The sequence below is a fragment of the Artibeus jamaicensis genome, unplaced genomic scaffold (genome assembly GCF_021234435.1).
Source record: "Artibeus jamaicensis isolate MK-2021 breed Jamaican fruit bat unplaced genomic scaffold, CSHL_Jam_final contig_490, whole genome shotgun sequence".
Lineage (NCBI taxonomy): Eukaryota > Metazoa > Chordata > Mammalia > Chiroptera > Phyllostomidae > Artibeus > Artibeus jamaicensis.
The window spans coordinates 15,549,680-15,562,550 of NW_026521861.1; the positions used below are offsets into that span (position 1 = coordinate 15,549,680).

The following is a 12,871-nucleotide window of genomic DNA, read 5'->3' on the forward strand; positions in this document are numbered from 1 at the left end:
TGTGTTGCCCTCCCGGCGATTCTCACGTGCCCAGAAGGGGTCCTCGCGGGCTGGCGGAGACGGGAGATTCTGCCAAGTCCCAGCAGTCCTTCCGCTCTTTTCCCAGTCGGACCTGGCTGAGACCCACCAGCAGGGCAGCTGCCTCCCGCTCCTGTTCCCTAGAGGACCACCCTCCCCCAGGGGTGTGCAGGGGTGGCCTTCCCCGGGACCAAGGGCCACCACCCAGTGCTCAGCCCTCACACGTCTTTGTTTTGTTTCAGTTTTACAGAGTTTTTGGATCCATTCCAGAGAGTCATCCAGCCGGAGGAGATCTGGTTGTATAAAAATCCTCTGGTGCAGTCGGACAACATACCGACCCGCCTCATGTTTGTAAGTACCGTGATTTCATGGCTGATTTGACCACCCTCCCGAGTGTGAACCGACCCTTCCGAAGACAGCAGGCCAAACCACATTCCAGAGAGATAGGGAACTGGCCCAAAGCACACAGCTAGGGAGCTGGCAGAGTGGGGAGTCATACCCCAGCAGCCAGCTCCAGGCCAGCTCTCAGCCAAGAGGCTGCCCCGCGGGGAGGGAGCCGTGTTCGGGACTCCTCCCTGATGCTAAGGCCACCAGGCCTTTCTGCAGCAGGGGAAATGTTTCAGCTCCTCCTCCTTACTCAGCAATAATGTAACTCTTGGATGGCAACCTTGGAGAGGAAGGTTATGCCTGTGGACCAGCCTTTGTATTTCCTGCCTCCGCAAGTTGAAATGTGTGCTCCAAAGCTTTCACAGAGCACACCAGAAATATTTTTGTGTTTTGAAAGGAACCCCTCTGATTTTATGGAGGAACTCTTGTTAATTAGCGATGACTAGAAAGATCTCGGTGTCTGCAAACTCCCCCAAAAGGCCCAGAACACGACGTGAGCATTCAAGTATTATTTTAATTGCTTTTTCTGCTGGAAAATAAATGTGGATTTTTCTAAATCTCAAGGAAATTGAAAAATTAGGGTGGTTGTAAGGAGAACACTACCTAGCACATGAGTATAAAAACAAGACTTTATCCATTTTGGCTCCAACTCAAATCTTCTAAAAATCCTAGAAATAAAGGCACCAGTGTGTATCTGACTAGTTTACCCCATGGCTTTAATGGGGGAAGCTTCTCTTTATCGCTTCCTGCACCCCATTCTTCAAAGATTCCACACTGCACGTGCTGTGAGACACAATTTGGAGATGACTGTGCATGTGAGAACTTTCTGGCTGTGTGCTAGGTGTGTGTGAACAACGCGTTGCTCTGAAGTCCAGATGCAAATGCTCCAAAGATTCTGGGTGCAGCTGCATGGGGGGGCACACATTTGCATGTTGGCAAGGGTGGGGAGGAGGCGGTAAAGGAGTTATTCAGTGCTGGGGTTCTCAGAGAGTAGAATGGTATTCAGCCACAAATCCTGATTCACACCCGCTAATCTCCTAATGAGAAAAGTTCAACCTTTTGTTTCCTTAATAGTAGTTGATGAATTTCATTCATTTAGTCACAGGATATAGCGAAGATTCTGTAATAACGCAAGGAAAGCAGTAGATACATTTGTAATACCTGTAACCCTCAGATGGAAAATACCTTATCATTGTGCAAGTCAGATTCATTTTCCTGGGTTTTATTAAGAGTTTACTGTGAGGCATCATCAGTCTGCTTTGGATTTTTAAAAACCTCAGGTATTTATAGAAAACACGTAATAATACATATATTTTTACTGTTTTTAAGAAATAGCTTGGTTTCCCTAGAAAGCTCAGATTTCATTATTTGAATATGTAATGAATAATAAAACAGTCCTGGGGTCTCTTGTACTTTCAGTTGGAATATTTTAATCTAAAGACAAACTTTCTAGTGAAGATATTGTTAGAGGCGGCCGCTGTTAACCTTGATGTGTCATTACTGAGAAATTAGTGTTTCTGGCATGTGTGTTTTAGAGCAGCTGCGTGGTCAGATGTCACAAAAGATATGAGCAGGTAATGGTTAAGGGGTTGCGTTAAGGGCAGAGTGAATGGCTCTGCCTCACCAGGAAGCCCCTCACTCGCGTGTCCTGTCTTTGGCACCACTGGCCAAGATGACCGTGTCTGTCCACAAGGAAATTGGTTGAGGTTGGCCCTCGACTTCCTAGAGCTCACTTCCCGTGAAGACTCTGGCTTCCTGTGGACCAGACAGAGAGGAGGAGAATTTGTTTTACGGGCCCTGCGTCTTACTCCGCATGTCTTGGATGTACCCAAGCTACCAGCTGCTCCCTTATTCAGAAGAGGTCCTGGTTCCTTCCCGGGCATGTGGGGCTTATTGGGGCATCTTTGAAAACCTCCTTTTCAGGGAAGGAGAGCAGTCCCTTGGTATTTTGCATGTTGCGTTTTTAGCGCAGTCTGTGTTGCCTGTGGTTGCCATGTCTTTGTACATTCAGGGAACACTCCCGGAGTCAGCTCTGGGCAGGGAAGCCAGGGGAGAGCTACAGGTGGTGGGAAGTTACATCACACTTGGGGTACACCCCCAGGACCCTGCTGCTCCTTTAAAGGAAGGTAGGACCTGGAGAGGGCCAGCGGAGGGGCTCAGGGGAACTTCTCGGGAGTTTCACTGTCATCCTCATCACCCTCATCACAACCATCCTCCTCCTCCTCATCGTCATCATCGTCACAACAGCCGACATCTCTGGACTGCAGGAACGGTGCTCATCACTTCAAAGAGCACCTAGGACAGTCCTTCCCAGAGTCCCTGAGGTGAGGGACAGTGAGGCTGTGGTGAGATTTGGCAGCTTGTCTGAGGTTATACACCTGTTGGCAGCTGGGCCGGGACCTAAACGCTGGCTGCTGGAGCACAGATGCTCCCGAAGCCGTTTGGCTGGGATGTCTCCTTGGGGGTGCGAGTGACATGGATGACGTGGAGCGGTGGCAAGTATTAGGTCACACACAGGAGAGCAGGTGTGTAAAGGCGTGGACATGGGGGAGGAAGGGTCGTGTCAGCCCTGCAAAGGGGCCGAGGGAGGCAGGGATAGAAGCAGCCTGTGGACAGCTTCAGGGTGGTTAATCACTGAGGTGCAAAGCCGAATGAGGTCGACTCTGGTCTAGTGGGGGACATGGACGTGGACGAGAGTTGGTCGCTTCAGCATCGCAGGGGAGCCCTAGAGGAACAGGCAGGACTCACGTATGAAAGTGAGGAAGGTGGGCGTCCCCAGTTGCTTTCCTTGGCTTAAAAAAAGTCTACCCGAGGCTTCCACCCGGGCCTCTTTTGGCCTGGGCCGTGGTGCCTCCAGAAGGTTTATTTCTGTAGAATATTATCGATAATTGTGTTGCTTTGATAACAGTTTCCTCTTCCGGAAGAGGATGCTTCTAAGGAAGACAGAAATAAAGTCATTTTGGGGGAAGAGGGGAGGAAACGAGACAACGTTGGCCCATGACAGTTTAATTTTTAGACTGTTAAAAGTCTCTGACGGCACTTTTCTCTGCGAAGGGCTCCCGTTGTCTGCCTGCAGCCGGGTCTGTTCTAGGTGTCTGCACGTCCTGGGCTGTCTGTCTGAGCACTTTGCAGTGCACGTTTCTGCCAAATGCCAGAAATTAAGGCAGCTCAGGCCCTCGTTTTATCTGATGTGAAGGAGCACCAGTGACCTGTCCAGCGTCCTGATATCAGGCTGCTCTGCTTTGACCCTTTGCGTGTTCAGAGGGTTTGGCGTACTCATGCCCTCCCCCATTCAGACGCACTGCCCTGTGCTTTGGCAGTTCCCAGAAGCCTCCCGGCAGGCCACTGCCCTGCATCAGCACGAGGAAGGTGGGGGGACCCCCCTTTGGGGACAGCAGCGGCACTCCCTGTGTTGGTCACTGGGAGGGTGCAGGAGGCAGGGCCCTGATTGGAGGTGCGGGTCAAGGTGGGTCACATGGGACATGGACAAGGTGCTGGGCGGGTTAGGCTTTGCCTGCCCCGACCCCCTTCCTGCACTTGAAGGTGGCCCCCACCCCGCTCCTCAGACCAGAGGGCACAGGGGGCTGGAGCTCAGAACACTTTTTCCCACATGCCTGGTCACAGGATCCTGGTACCCTTTCACTGGCTTTGGACATCTGTTGGCAGTTCTCTTTGGAAGAATGACACGGTGGCCCACAGGCAGCCTTTACTGGGTGCTGACTGTCTGCTGGACCCTGTGGGTGGACAGTTGGCTGAGCCCCAGTGTGAACTGCCAACTCAGGTCGACTCCCAGCTCCACAGGAGCTGCTAACTAGCTCCACAAATGGGGAAAGTCACCTAGCCTCTCAGTGCCTCAGTTTCCTAATCTGTAAAAGGGTCTCTAACAATATTCCCCTTCCCCTCCCCCCCAATGTTGAGAGCATCTGATCACAGAAAAGCCCTCAAAGACCAGCAAGACGCAGGCATGAGCCCGAGGAATGGCAGGGGTCTCCTCTGGTTTTCTCTGTGGCTTTAGGGAAAAAAAATCTACTCGGGACTTAACAACACTTCTCTTCGTGCGTGGCACGTAAGGCAGCTTCAGGAACTGGCAGCGCATTTGAATGTTAGCAATACTACTTTCTGTAGATAATATACCCATTGTACAGATGAGGAGCTGAGACTCAGCTGGTAAGCGTCAGAGGTGGGGCATGAACCCGGCTCTCCTTAGTTAGCATGTGCTGCACTCATTTTTCTCCGTACAGCTCTGTTCCCAGAATGGCCTCATGCAAGACACGCCATGTACCAGATCCTGCTTGATGGTTTATGTATATTATCTTGGTGGAGGGTGCTTTGCAGTACAGTGAACTAGTAATTTATTAATTGTTCTTCAACATGAGATTTATCTCAGCTTTAGTGTCCCCATCTGGAAGATGGGCTGTTGGGCCGTGGTGACCCCTGTGGTTCAGGATTCCAAGCGGCAGCTTGGCAGCCGAGGTGGGTGCGCTCTGGTCCCTCTGGCTGTGTGCCCTTGTGTGTTCACTTATCTCTCTGACCTCTAGTCTTGGTACCTGTGCAGAGAGAAAGATGTTTCCATGTAGTGATGTTCACAGAGTAGTGAGAGGATTGGATAAGTTAAGGAAACACATAGTAGGTGCTTAATCCATGATCGCTGCCACCCGCCTTTCTGTGAGTTGTCCTCATGTCTGAGCAGGAGCCTCCGTCCTTCCTCCTGCACTCTGGGGAAAAGGCACTCACCAGGGTTTATCAATGCATCTACCTTTCTGCAGTGAGAACGTCAATACCACTGTGATTAAAAGTGCAGAGCTTGATTCTGTCTGGTGCAAAAACCAGGATTAGCACCTGTTAGCTGTGTGACTTTCAGCAGGTTACTTAACTTCTCTGTGCCTTTGTTTCCTGCCCATGAAAGTAAGGAGCCTTCTCCATGGAGTTGCTGGGAAGATTGAAGGAATTGATTAGCAATGAAGCTCTAGACGAGCCCACGGCCGTTACTGAGGTCTGAGAACATGGTAGCGTTTATTCAACATGCGTGTGTACATTGGGCAGCCCGGCACTCATCGCCAGCAGGGAAATCTCAGGCAGAGAGAGTTCAGTGCGTTCCCTGCATCCCGCAGCCGTGTTTGGCGGCAGTTCCTTGTTCTGGTCCCTCTTGGGTCCCATTTAATAAGCACTAGTCGTTCACTGTCTTTTTATGCCGGGCTCACTCCCAGGCTTTTCAAACTACTTTTTTAAGCCGTGGAAACATTAACCAAAGAAAACAGCACCCGGGTAAACGTTGCCCGTGTTCACCCTGCATATCCACTGCTGTTTGGAGGCAGAAGGAACAGCCCTCCACCCCGGTCTCCGTGCCCACCTTCCTCCCGCCCACGGCTTTTCTGAAGGCTTTGGCCGCAATGGTGGAAGTGGCGAGCGCTGGGCTTGGCCCCCTCTGGCCTGCCGAGTGCTGGGGGTGGTGCTTGTTGTCTCTTTGCTCCTCTCTCACTCTGCATCCGGGTGCTGTGGTCCCAGGAAGATGCGCTTCTAATGGGTGACTTCTGGGGGTTCATCTCCTAATGCCAACTTCCAGTGGAAAAAAGTCAGTTGTTAGAAGGGGCAGATGATAAATGCGAGTGTCTGTCTGCCTTGATCCTAGGGCAGCCCTGCCCTGGGAGATGTGTTTCCAAAACGAAGAAGTGAGCCAGCATGCCATTAAGAGGGGAGGAGGAGAGAAACACTGTCGTGTGGCCACACGTTTCTGTCACCCAGGCTGGGCATGTGGCTCTGTGTCTGGTGGCTATGATCCCTCGCCTCCGAAGCTCATGAAGTGGGGAGCCTGGTTGTCCTGGGTGCTCGGCACTGGGTTGAATTAAGGGCAGTCTGGTTGGGAGAGTGGGAGTGGGAGTCCAGTTCGGGGCAGGAGGTGGAGCTGAGACCCGCTGGCCATTAAGCCACGAGTCTGGAGCTGCTGGTGGCCCACACGTACTTTTTCTGGAGCTTTCTGTCTGTCTAGTTTGTAAGGCGTCTTTAGTTCTGTGTGCTCTTAGATGAGGTTTGACGGTCGGTGGGGTTGTCGCAGTGCTGTGCCCTTGCCTTGAGTTGCTGTCTGTACTGGGAGCAGCAGCTTATGTGATGGGGCCTAAAGAGACAGGGAACAAGGAGCCAAAAACTTCAGTGACCTTGACCGTAACTTTGGACTTAAGTAAACGTGGGCTTCGGTCATCACTGTTGAAACATCACTTCAGTTTCGAATGTGTGAGGCAAGACCCTGAGGCAGGTTTCTCAGTCCTAGGCATTGGTATTCTTTGAGACGCAGGTTTTCAGGGCTGCCCTGGAGGCATGGTGGAGGGACTCAGCATTGTCACAGTCCTGCTGTGTGTTCAGGTGCAAGAGCCATCCGGCACCAGTGGAGCCCTTGCCAGTCTCACGGGAGGGAACTCTGAACCAGCAGGTGCTGCCTTTCGAGTCACCGCTGGGCAGACTCTGCTTGTCGGCTTCGCTCTGAGTCTCTCCGCCTGCAGCTGCCCTCAGGCCTGGGTCGCATTCTTGTGCACGCCCCCCCACGGGACAAGGTGTGCTCGTTTGAGGTTGCAGCAGCCAAGCCTTTCAGGGCCACAGCTGATGTGGAAGCTCGTTGAGGTCGTTACGGCCACTCGTGGTCAGGAAGAAACACCACCGAGTGAGGAGAGGGCTTCTCACGTCTCAGACTGTCCCTGGAGACGGCTCCCGAAGTGGGGCCCCCAGGACACTGTGAGCTCTGGCCGTCCGGGTGTCGTCTGTACGTAGCGCGTATTCAGACGGAGAAGTTCTGTTCTGACAGAAGCATCTCCAGCCATGCTTTAAGTCCTCTTAGGAAGCCCCTCTCTGAAAAGTGCCGCTGTGTTAGGACGCAGGTGGAGACTTCCAGCAGTGCGAATGGTATTGATCAATAGTTAATCACATCGCCGCCCCTCCCACCCCGGACCGTGAGGCCAGTGGTGGATTGGTGAGGTGTGCAGCCCCTTCTGACGGTGTTATCCTGAGACATTATAATCCCGAGGAAGTAACAGAAACATCTTTTTCTTGGTTGTCGGAATGTTGCAGACAACTTCCTAATTATAGAATGCTGGGCAAAGGCCAGGTATGGGAGGCAGGGGACCTGGTCTCCGGAGCCTGGCCTTGCTCCCCACCAGCTCCGTGTCCTCCATCGCACCGAGTTCCAAGCCTGGCAAAGGCAGTCACAGAGCCGTGGTGAGGATTTGCGAGACTCCAGCACCTGGTGGCACCTGAGCACAGTTCCGGCCTCGTGGCCGGTTCTGCACTATGTTGCTTGCACCTGACTCCCACCAGCTCAGTTCACTAAGCACTTGTTGCACTTCTGTGTGCTTTGGGCCCGGGAAGGAAAGGGGGTTGGGGGAAGGAAGAAGAGAAACTTCATGCGAAAGGGCTGACCTCTGCTTTGTCAAGGACGTGAACATCCAACAAAACAGCACCAAGAGGGCGTGAGCCCATGGACTCTAAGCAAGTCCCACATGCTCTTCTGTTGCCACAGAGCTTGGGACGGGCAGCCCGGGGTTCGTCAACCCTTCTGCAGGGAAAGACATGACGGGGCTTCCTGGCAAAAATGAGTCATTGTAATGATAGGCTACTCCTTCCTGTTTAAAAACCACCATTTTAAACATGGCTCCCCAGCAATTGCAAATCAATTATAACCTGCAATCAGACCTCAAGTTGGCGGAGTCTCTAAGCATAATGGGGATATAAATCCTCCTCCTTTGTTTGAGGTCAAGAGTGTTCAGTAGGATCATTCAGCTGTTGAGTCTAAACGAAGCTAACTGGCACTAATTATCAACCAGCCCTCTGATGGCCGGCCGCTGTCCTCATGAGGGATTGTCTGTTATTTCTTCCAGGCTATTTCTTTCCTCACGCCCCTGGCCGTCATCTGTGTGGTGAAAATCATCCGGCGAACAGACAAGACTGAAATTAAGGAAGCCTTCTTAGGTAGAGTATCCACCGTTCCTCTTTCAGGGGCCGGAGACAAATGGAAGGAGATCACTCAACTTAAAGAAATCTCAGCTGTACCCCAGCTGGCGTTTCTCTTGGTCAAACTGAGTCTGGGAGAAACAAGACAAGATGAACCAAAGGCCTCAGAAGCTCTAAAGCACAGATGAGAAGCAATATCTTTTCAGTGGCAGTGGTGGCCGCTGTCCATGGTGCTGAATGTTAACACCCAAGTCCACAGCAGAAATCTGGGTCGCCTGGGGCACAGACGCAGGGTAGCTCTTGGCGGTAAGGGACAGCGAATCCGAGACCTTGTCACCACGGATTGTCCAACCTCACGTTTGTGGCCAACAAACGTGGCAGGTCAGAAACTGACCACCACGGACCCTTTGACCGATCACCATTGGCTGGAGGCAAAATTGGGCAAAAGCAGGTGTCAGATAGAGGAGAAGTTAGAAGCAGACTCCGTAGCTCACGTTCAGGTTCGGGACATGCCGGCAGTTACGCGGCTGGGATTGGGTGAAGGGTGCCTCGGCCTTTGCCGTCACAACGGCATCGTGGCTGACTCTCCCCAAGCCAAGCCCTGTCTGCCTTGACAGGTGTTTTCTGACCTGCACATTAATCAGATGCTGAGTAAATGGCAGCCTTGAGGCGAGAGCCAGAACTATTTGGCTTATTTAGCAACCAGCATAAACTTCCCAGTGGCCAGGTGTTCAGCTTTTTGATTATTAGGAAAATTGAGATATGTTTCTTTTGTGACACCACACATAAATGGTCCTCAAGCCCTCACACAGATTTTGCTGTTGGTATGTTATGTGGACTTAACATTCAGTTAGCTAGTAAATCTGAAAATAGGAGATACCCCTCTAAAGGATACGTTTGTAGATTATTGGGCTTCGAGGAAGTGGAAATGCAGCAGAGTCTGGTCCTCGTTGTGTTGGTGAGGGCGTGAGGTTGAGGGCGCAGTCCAGGCCCACGGAAGGTGAAGGGGCACACCTTCTGCTCCGAGGCAGGACACGGAACCTCCCTCATGTACCCAGGCTCTGGCTGGGCTCTGCCTAGTTGTGAAGACCAGAATCTCTCTCAAATTACCTCAGATAAATTAGGGGTTTTGTTACAGGGCTACACAAGCCACCTCACAGACATCCAAGACTAGGGGGAGGGGACAGAGGGGCCTCGTGGGGGCTGGAGTTAGGGACCTGGGCGGTGAGGGGCGGAGACTCCACCCCAGGGCCCGGCTGCTGCTCCCCGTACCGTCGGCACACTCCCTGCCTCCTTCTCCCGACTGGACATCCTCTCTGCTGCCCGCACTTTCGGTGGGTGTGAGGCGTGGCAGTGGTGGAGCCCCCGCCCGCATGCCCGGTCCACTCCAGTGTCCACCTCCGAGTCCCGCCTCCACCCGTGGTCCAGACCCCCCAGGAAGGGACTCTGGCTCCGCTCTCCTCTCGGTCCCGGCTGCAGAAGCCACGAGTCTCTGGCCAGCCTGTGAATGCCCTCCCTCAGGCCACCTGAGTACCCCAGGCTGCCCATCTGTGCCCTCGGGTTTGGTGGCCACACAGTCCCAGTCTCCTCAGTTTGGTGGCAGAAAGGTCAGTTTTTCCAGCAAGGGCATCGGTGTCCCTCCCATACATGCCTCGAGCAGCTTGGGCACTGTTTGGACAGAGTCACCCTGGTCCCCAGAACGTCCTGTTGGGAGCCCTCTCAGGTGCCCTGGAAACGCCTCCCCCACTTTTCATCCTGGTCTCTCCTCTGGCACGACATCCTGGATACATGATGATGGGTGAGAGCTTCATGGTAATTTACCGCCGGCTTTTGAAGTCGGGCTGCTGCTACAGCAATGGGTAGCTCACCGTGACTTTCTGCAGACTTTTCCGCTCTCAGCTGCACCTCCCTTTGGGGGCATTTCACAGTTGCACCCCACACCCTGCCTCTGGTACGTGAACAGAGAAGGTGCGTTGCCGGATGCTCTGTTTGCCTAGATTAATGAGAGCCGGTCCTGCAGAAATGACGAAGAACCTCATGTTGTACATGTTTTAAAAAAATATAGTCACTACTTTTAGGAAGCCTTAGAAATAGGGGCTGGAGGAGTGATCTTTAAAAGGCAAGGACAGAAAACTAGGTATAACTTTTCCACTGTTACCTGGAATTCAGGACTCTCAGCAAGGGGGGCTTAGTGCTCAGCCCTCCTCTACTCAGGCCTCTTCCGCAGACCTGGGCACCCCGAGTGCCCCTAGGCTGCATGTCTGCAGTGGGCACCTTTGTGCACCTGCTGTCGGACAAAGGGACGGATGCTCGGCCCACGCAGCCTCGGGCTTTACGGGAGACAGGCAGAGGGCGGCCAGGTCTATATCACAGAGAATCAATCCTGTTGTGGGAAGAGGGTGTTAAGTCCCAGCAACAGCAAAAGTAGCGACAGAAGCCCTGTAAGCCTCTGGGGTGCTCATTACAGAGGATGCTCAGTACAGGCCACTTGCAGGCCAGCCCACATGACACGTGGCTTTGAATCGTGTTGCCAGACAGCATCTGGTTTGTCTTTGCAACCTCTCTCAAGCCCGCAGTGCCACGGGATGCAGTAAACATGGGCCTTTGGAACCAGGCCCACTGGGTTATTATTAATCAGCAGCCCCCCTGCCCGATGAGGGTCTTCATTTCCTGCTGGGCCAGCCTCCTCTCTGGGATCAGTGAGGGGCCCCACATGGATGCCCTGGGGGTTCGGTTCTTCACGTGAAAGTAGTAATTGATTCCGTTCACATCCAGAATGCCGCGAGGGCGTCCACCCTCATGTTGCTACTCCGGGCCCCCTCCCTTCTGTCTCCTTTTGGATCAGAGAGGGACGCTGCCAGCCATTGGCGGTTGCGTCACTCGCCCCCACTTTCTGGCCCCGCTGCTTGAGTCTTTTCAAAGGGCTGGGCTGTGCTACAACGGGCCTGGCTGGTGCAGAAGGTGGGGTGGGGATGGTGTTCAGGATGATGCAGGACCCTTGAAATGTAGTGGTCTTGACGTTCCCCAAGGACATTGGAAGGTCAGCGGATGAAGCTTGTTCCTGGAGACCTTTTCTGTGCTAAAGGCCGTGTTTGGACCAGTTTAAGAAGTCTGACCCCGCTGGAGAACACAGCAGCGAGCCCACTGGACTGGCCCTGACGGGGAGACCCCAGTTGTTTCTGGGCAACCTCTCAGCCTGTTCGCTGTTACGGCTCCAGGACGATGCAGCAGACAAGGGAGCCCAGGGAACTCCCCCTCTTCTCTGCGAAGGGGACCTCTCAGCAGGGCTCCAAGCTGGAGAGAGAGACAGGAGGCCACATTTTAGGAAGGAAGGGTCTGTGTGTACAGAATGTAATCAGAGGATTTCGCTGTGTTTCACAGTCTTGGTTTCAATGTCTACACCCAGGTGCCTGCTTGGCCTTTCAGTGGTGCTGCCGGGCTGCTGACCTATGCTCCTCTGTCCGCTCCAGTGCCCCCCCCCCTTGGCTGCCTCACTGAGATACGATAGTGCTCCCGTCTCACACTGGGTGATAAGTTTCCCTTTGACAGAGGTCTTCATTTGAACTGGCCCCTCCCATTCTCTCTGCTTCCCACAACTTGTTAGAAGCAGGTAGGTTTTCCACTGTGTGGATATACCACACCTTTTCTTATCTACTCATCTGCTGACGGCACTTGGCCTACTTCCATATCTTGGTGATTGTAAATAACACTGCAGTGAACACAGGGCTGCATATATTCTTTCCGATTGGTATTTTGGGACTCTTAGGATATATTCCCTGAAGTGGAATCGCTGGGTCATAAGGCAGATCCATTTTTAATTTTTGGAGGAGCCTCCATACTGCCTTCCCCGAGTGGCTGCACCAGTCTGCATTCCTCCAACAGTTCACAAGGGTTGCCCTTCCTCCACATCCCCCCCAGCACCTGTTGTTTGTAGATTTATCGATGGTGGTCATTCCCACAGGTGTGAGGTGATACACTACTCAGCAGTAAAAAAAGAAGGAAATGGTACCTTTTGCGACAGCATGGATGGACCTGGAGAGTATTATGCTACGTGAAACAAGCCGGTCAGAGAAAGACAAATGCCTTGTGAGCACTTGTACGTGGAATTCAGTGAACAAAACAAACAAAACAGAAACAGACTCATAGATACAGAGAACAGACCGACAGTGGTCAGAGGGGAGGGGGGCTGGCAGGCCGGGGAAGGAACTAAGCAAGAAATAAACGAAACGCACAGACACAGATGACAGTAGGGTGACTGCGGGAGGAAGCGGAGGGCGGGGGCAGGCAGAAAAGGGTAACGGGGGCTTAACTGGAGGCCCCACGCTGCGTGGCTCCCACATAGTACGGTGCACAGAGGATGCGTCATGGAACTGCACACCTGAACCTATATGATTTTATTAACCACTGGCACCCCAATAAATTCAATAAAACTTTGTTTTAAGAAAGCGGGTGGGTTTGGTCTTCATGTCTGTGGCCAGCGCCCCTGATGACCATGCCGGCCACTCCAGAGTCCTTTCTGCTTGCAGAACGT

General features: G+C 52.8%; 1 protein-coding gene across 1 annotated transcript in view; it reads left to right on the plus strand.

Moving 5' to 3' along the window:
- PLPP4 (phospholipid phosphatase 4) overlaps window positions 1-12,871 on the plus strand; it is a 96,005-nt gene that overhangs the window by 37,261 nt on the left and 45,873 nt on the right. The window contains exon 2 of the mRNA XM_037164858.2: window positions 261-369. Within this exon, the coding sequence (XP_037020753.1) occupies window positions 261-369 (109 nt within the window). The remainder of the gene's footprint in view (window positions 1-260; window positions 370-12,871) is intronic.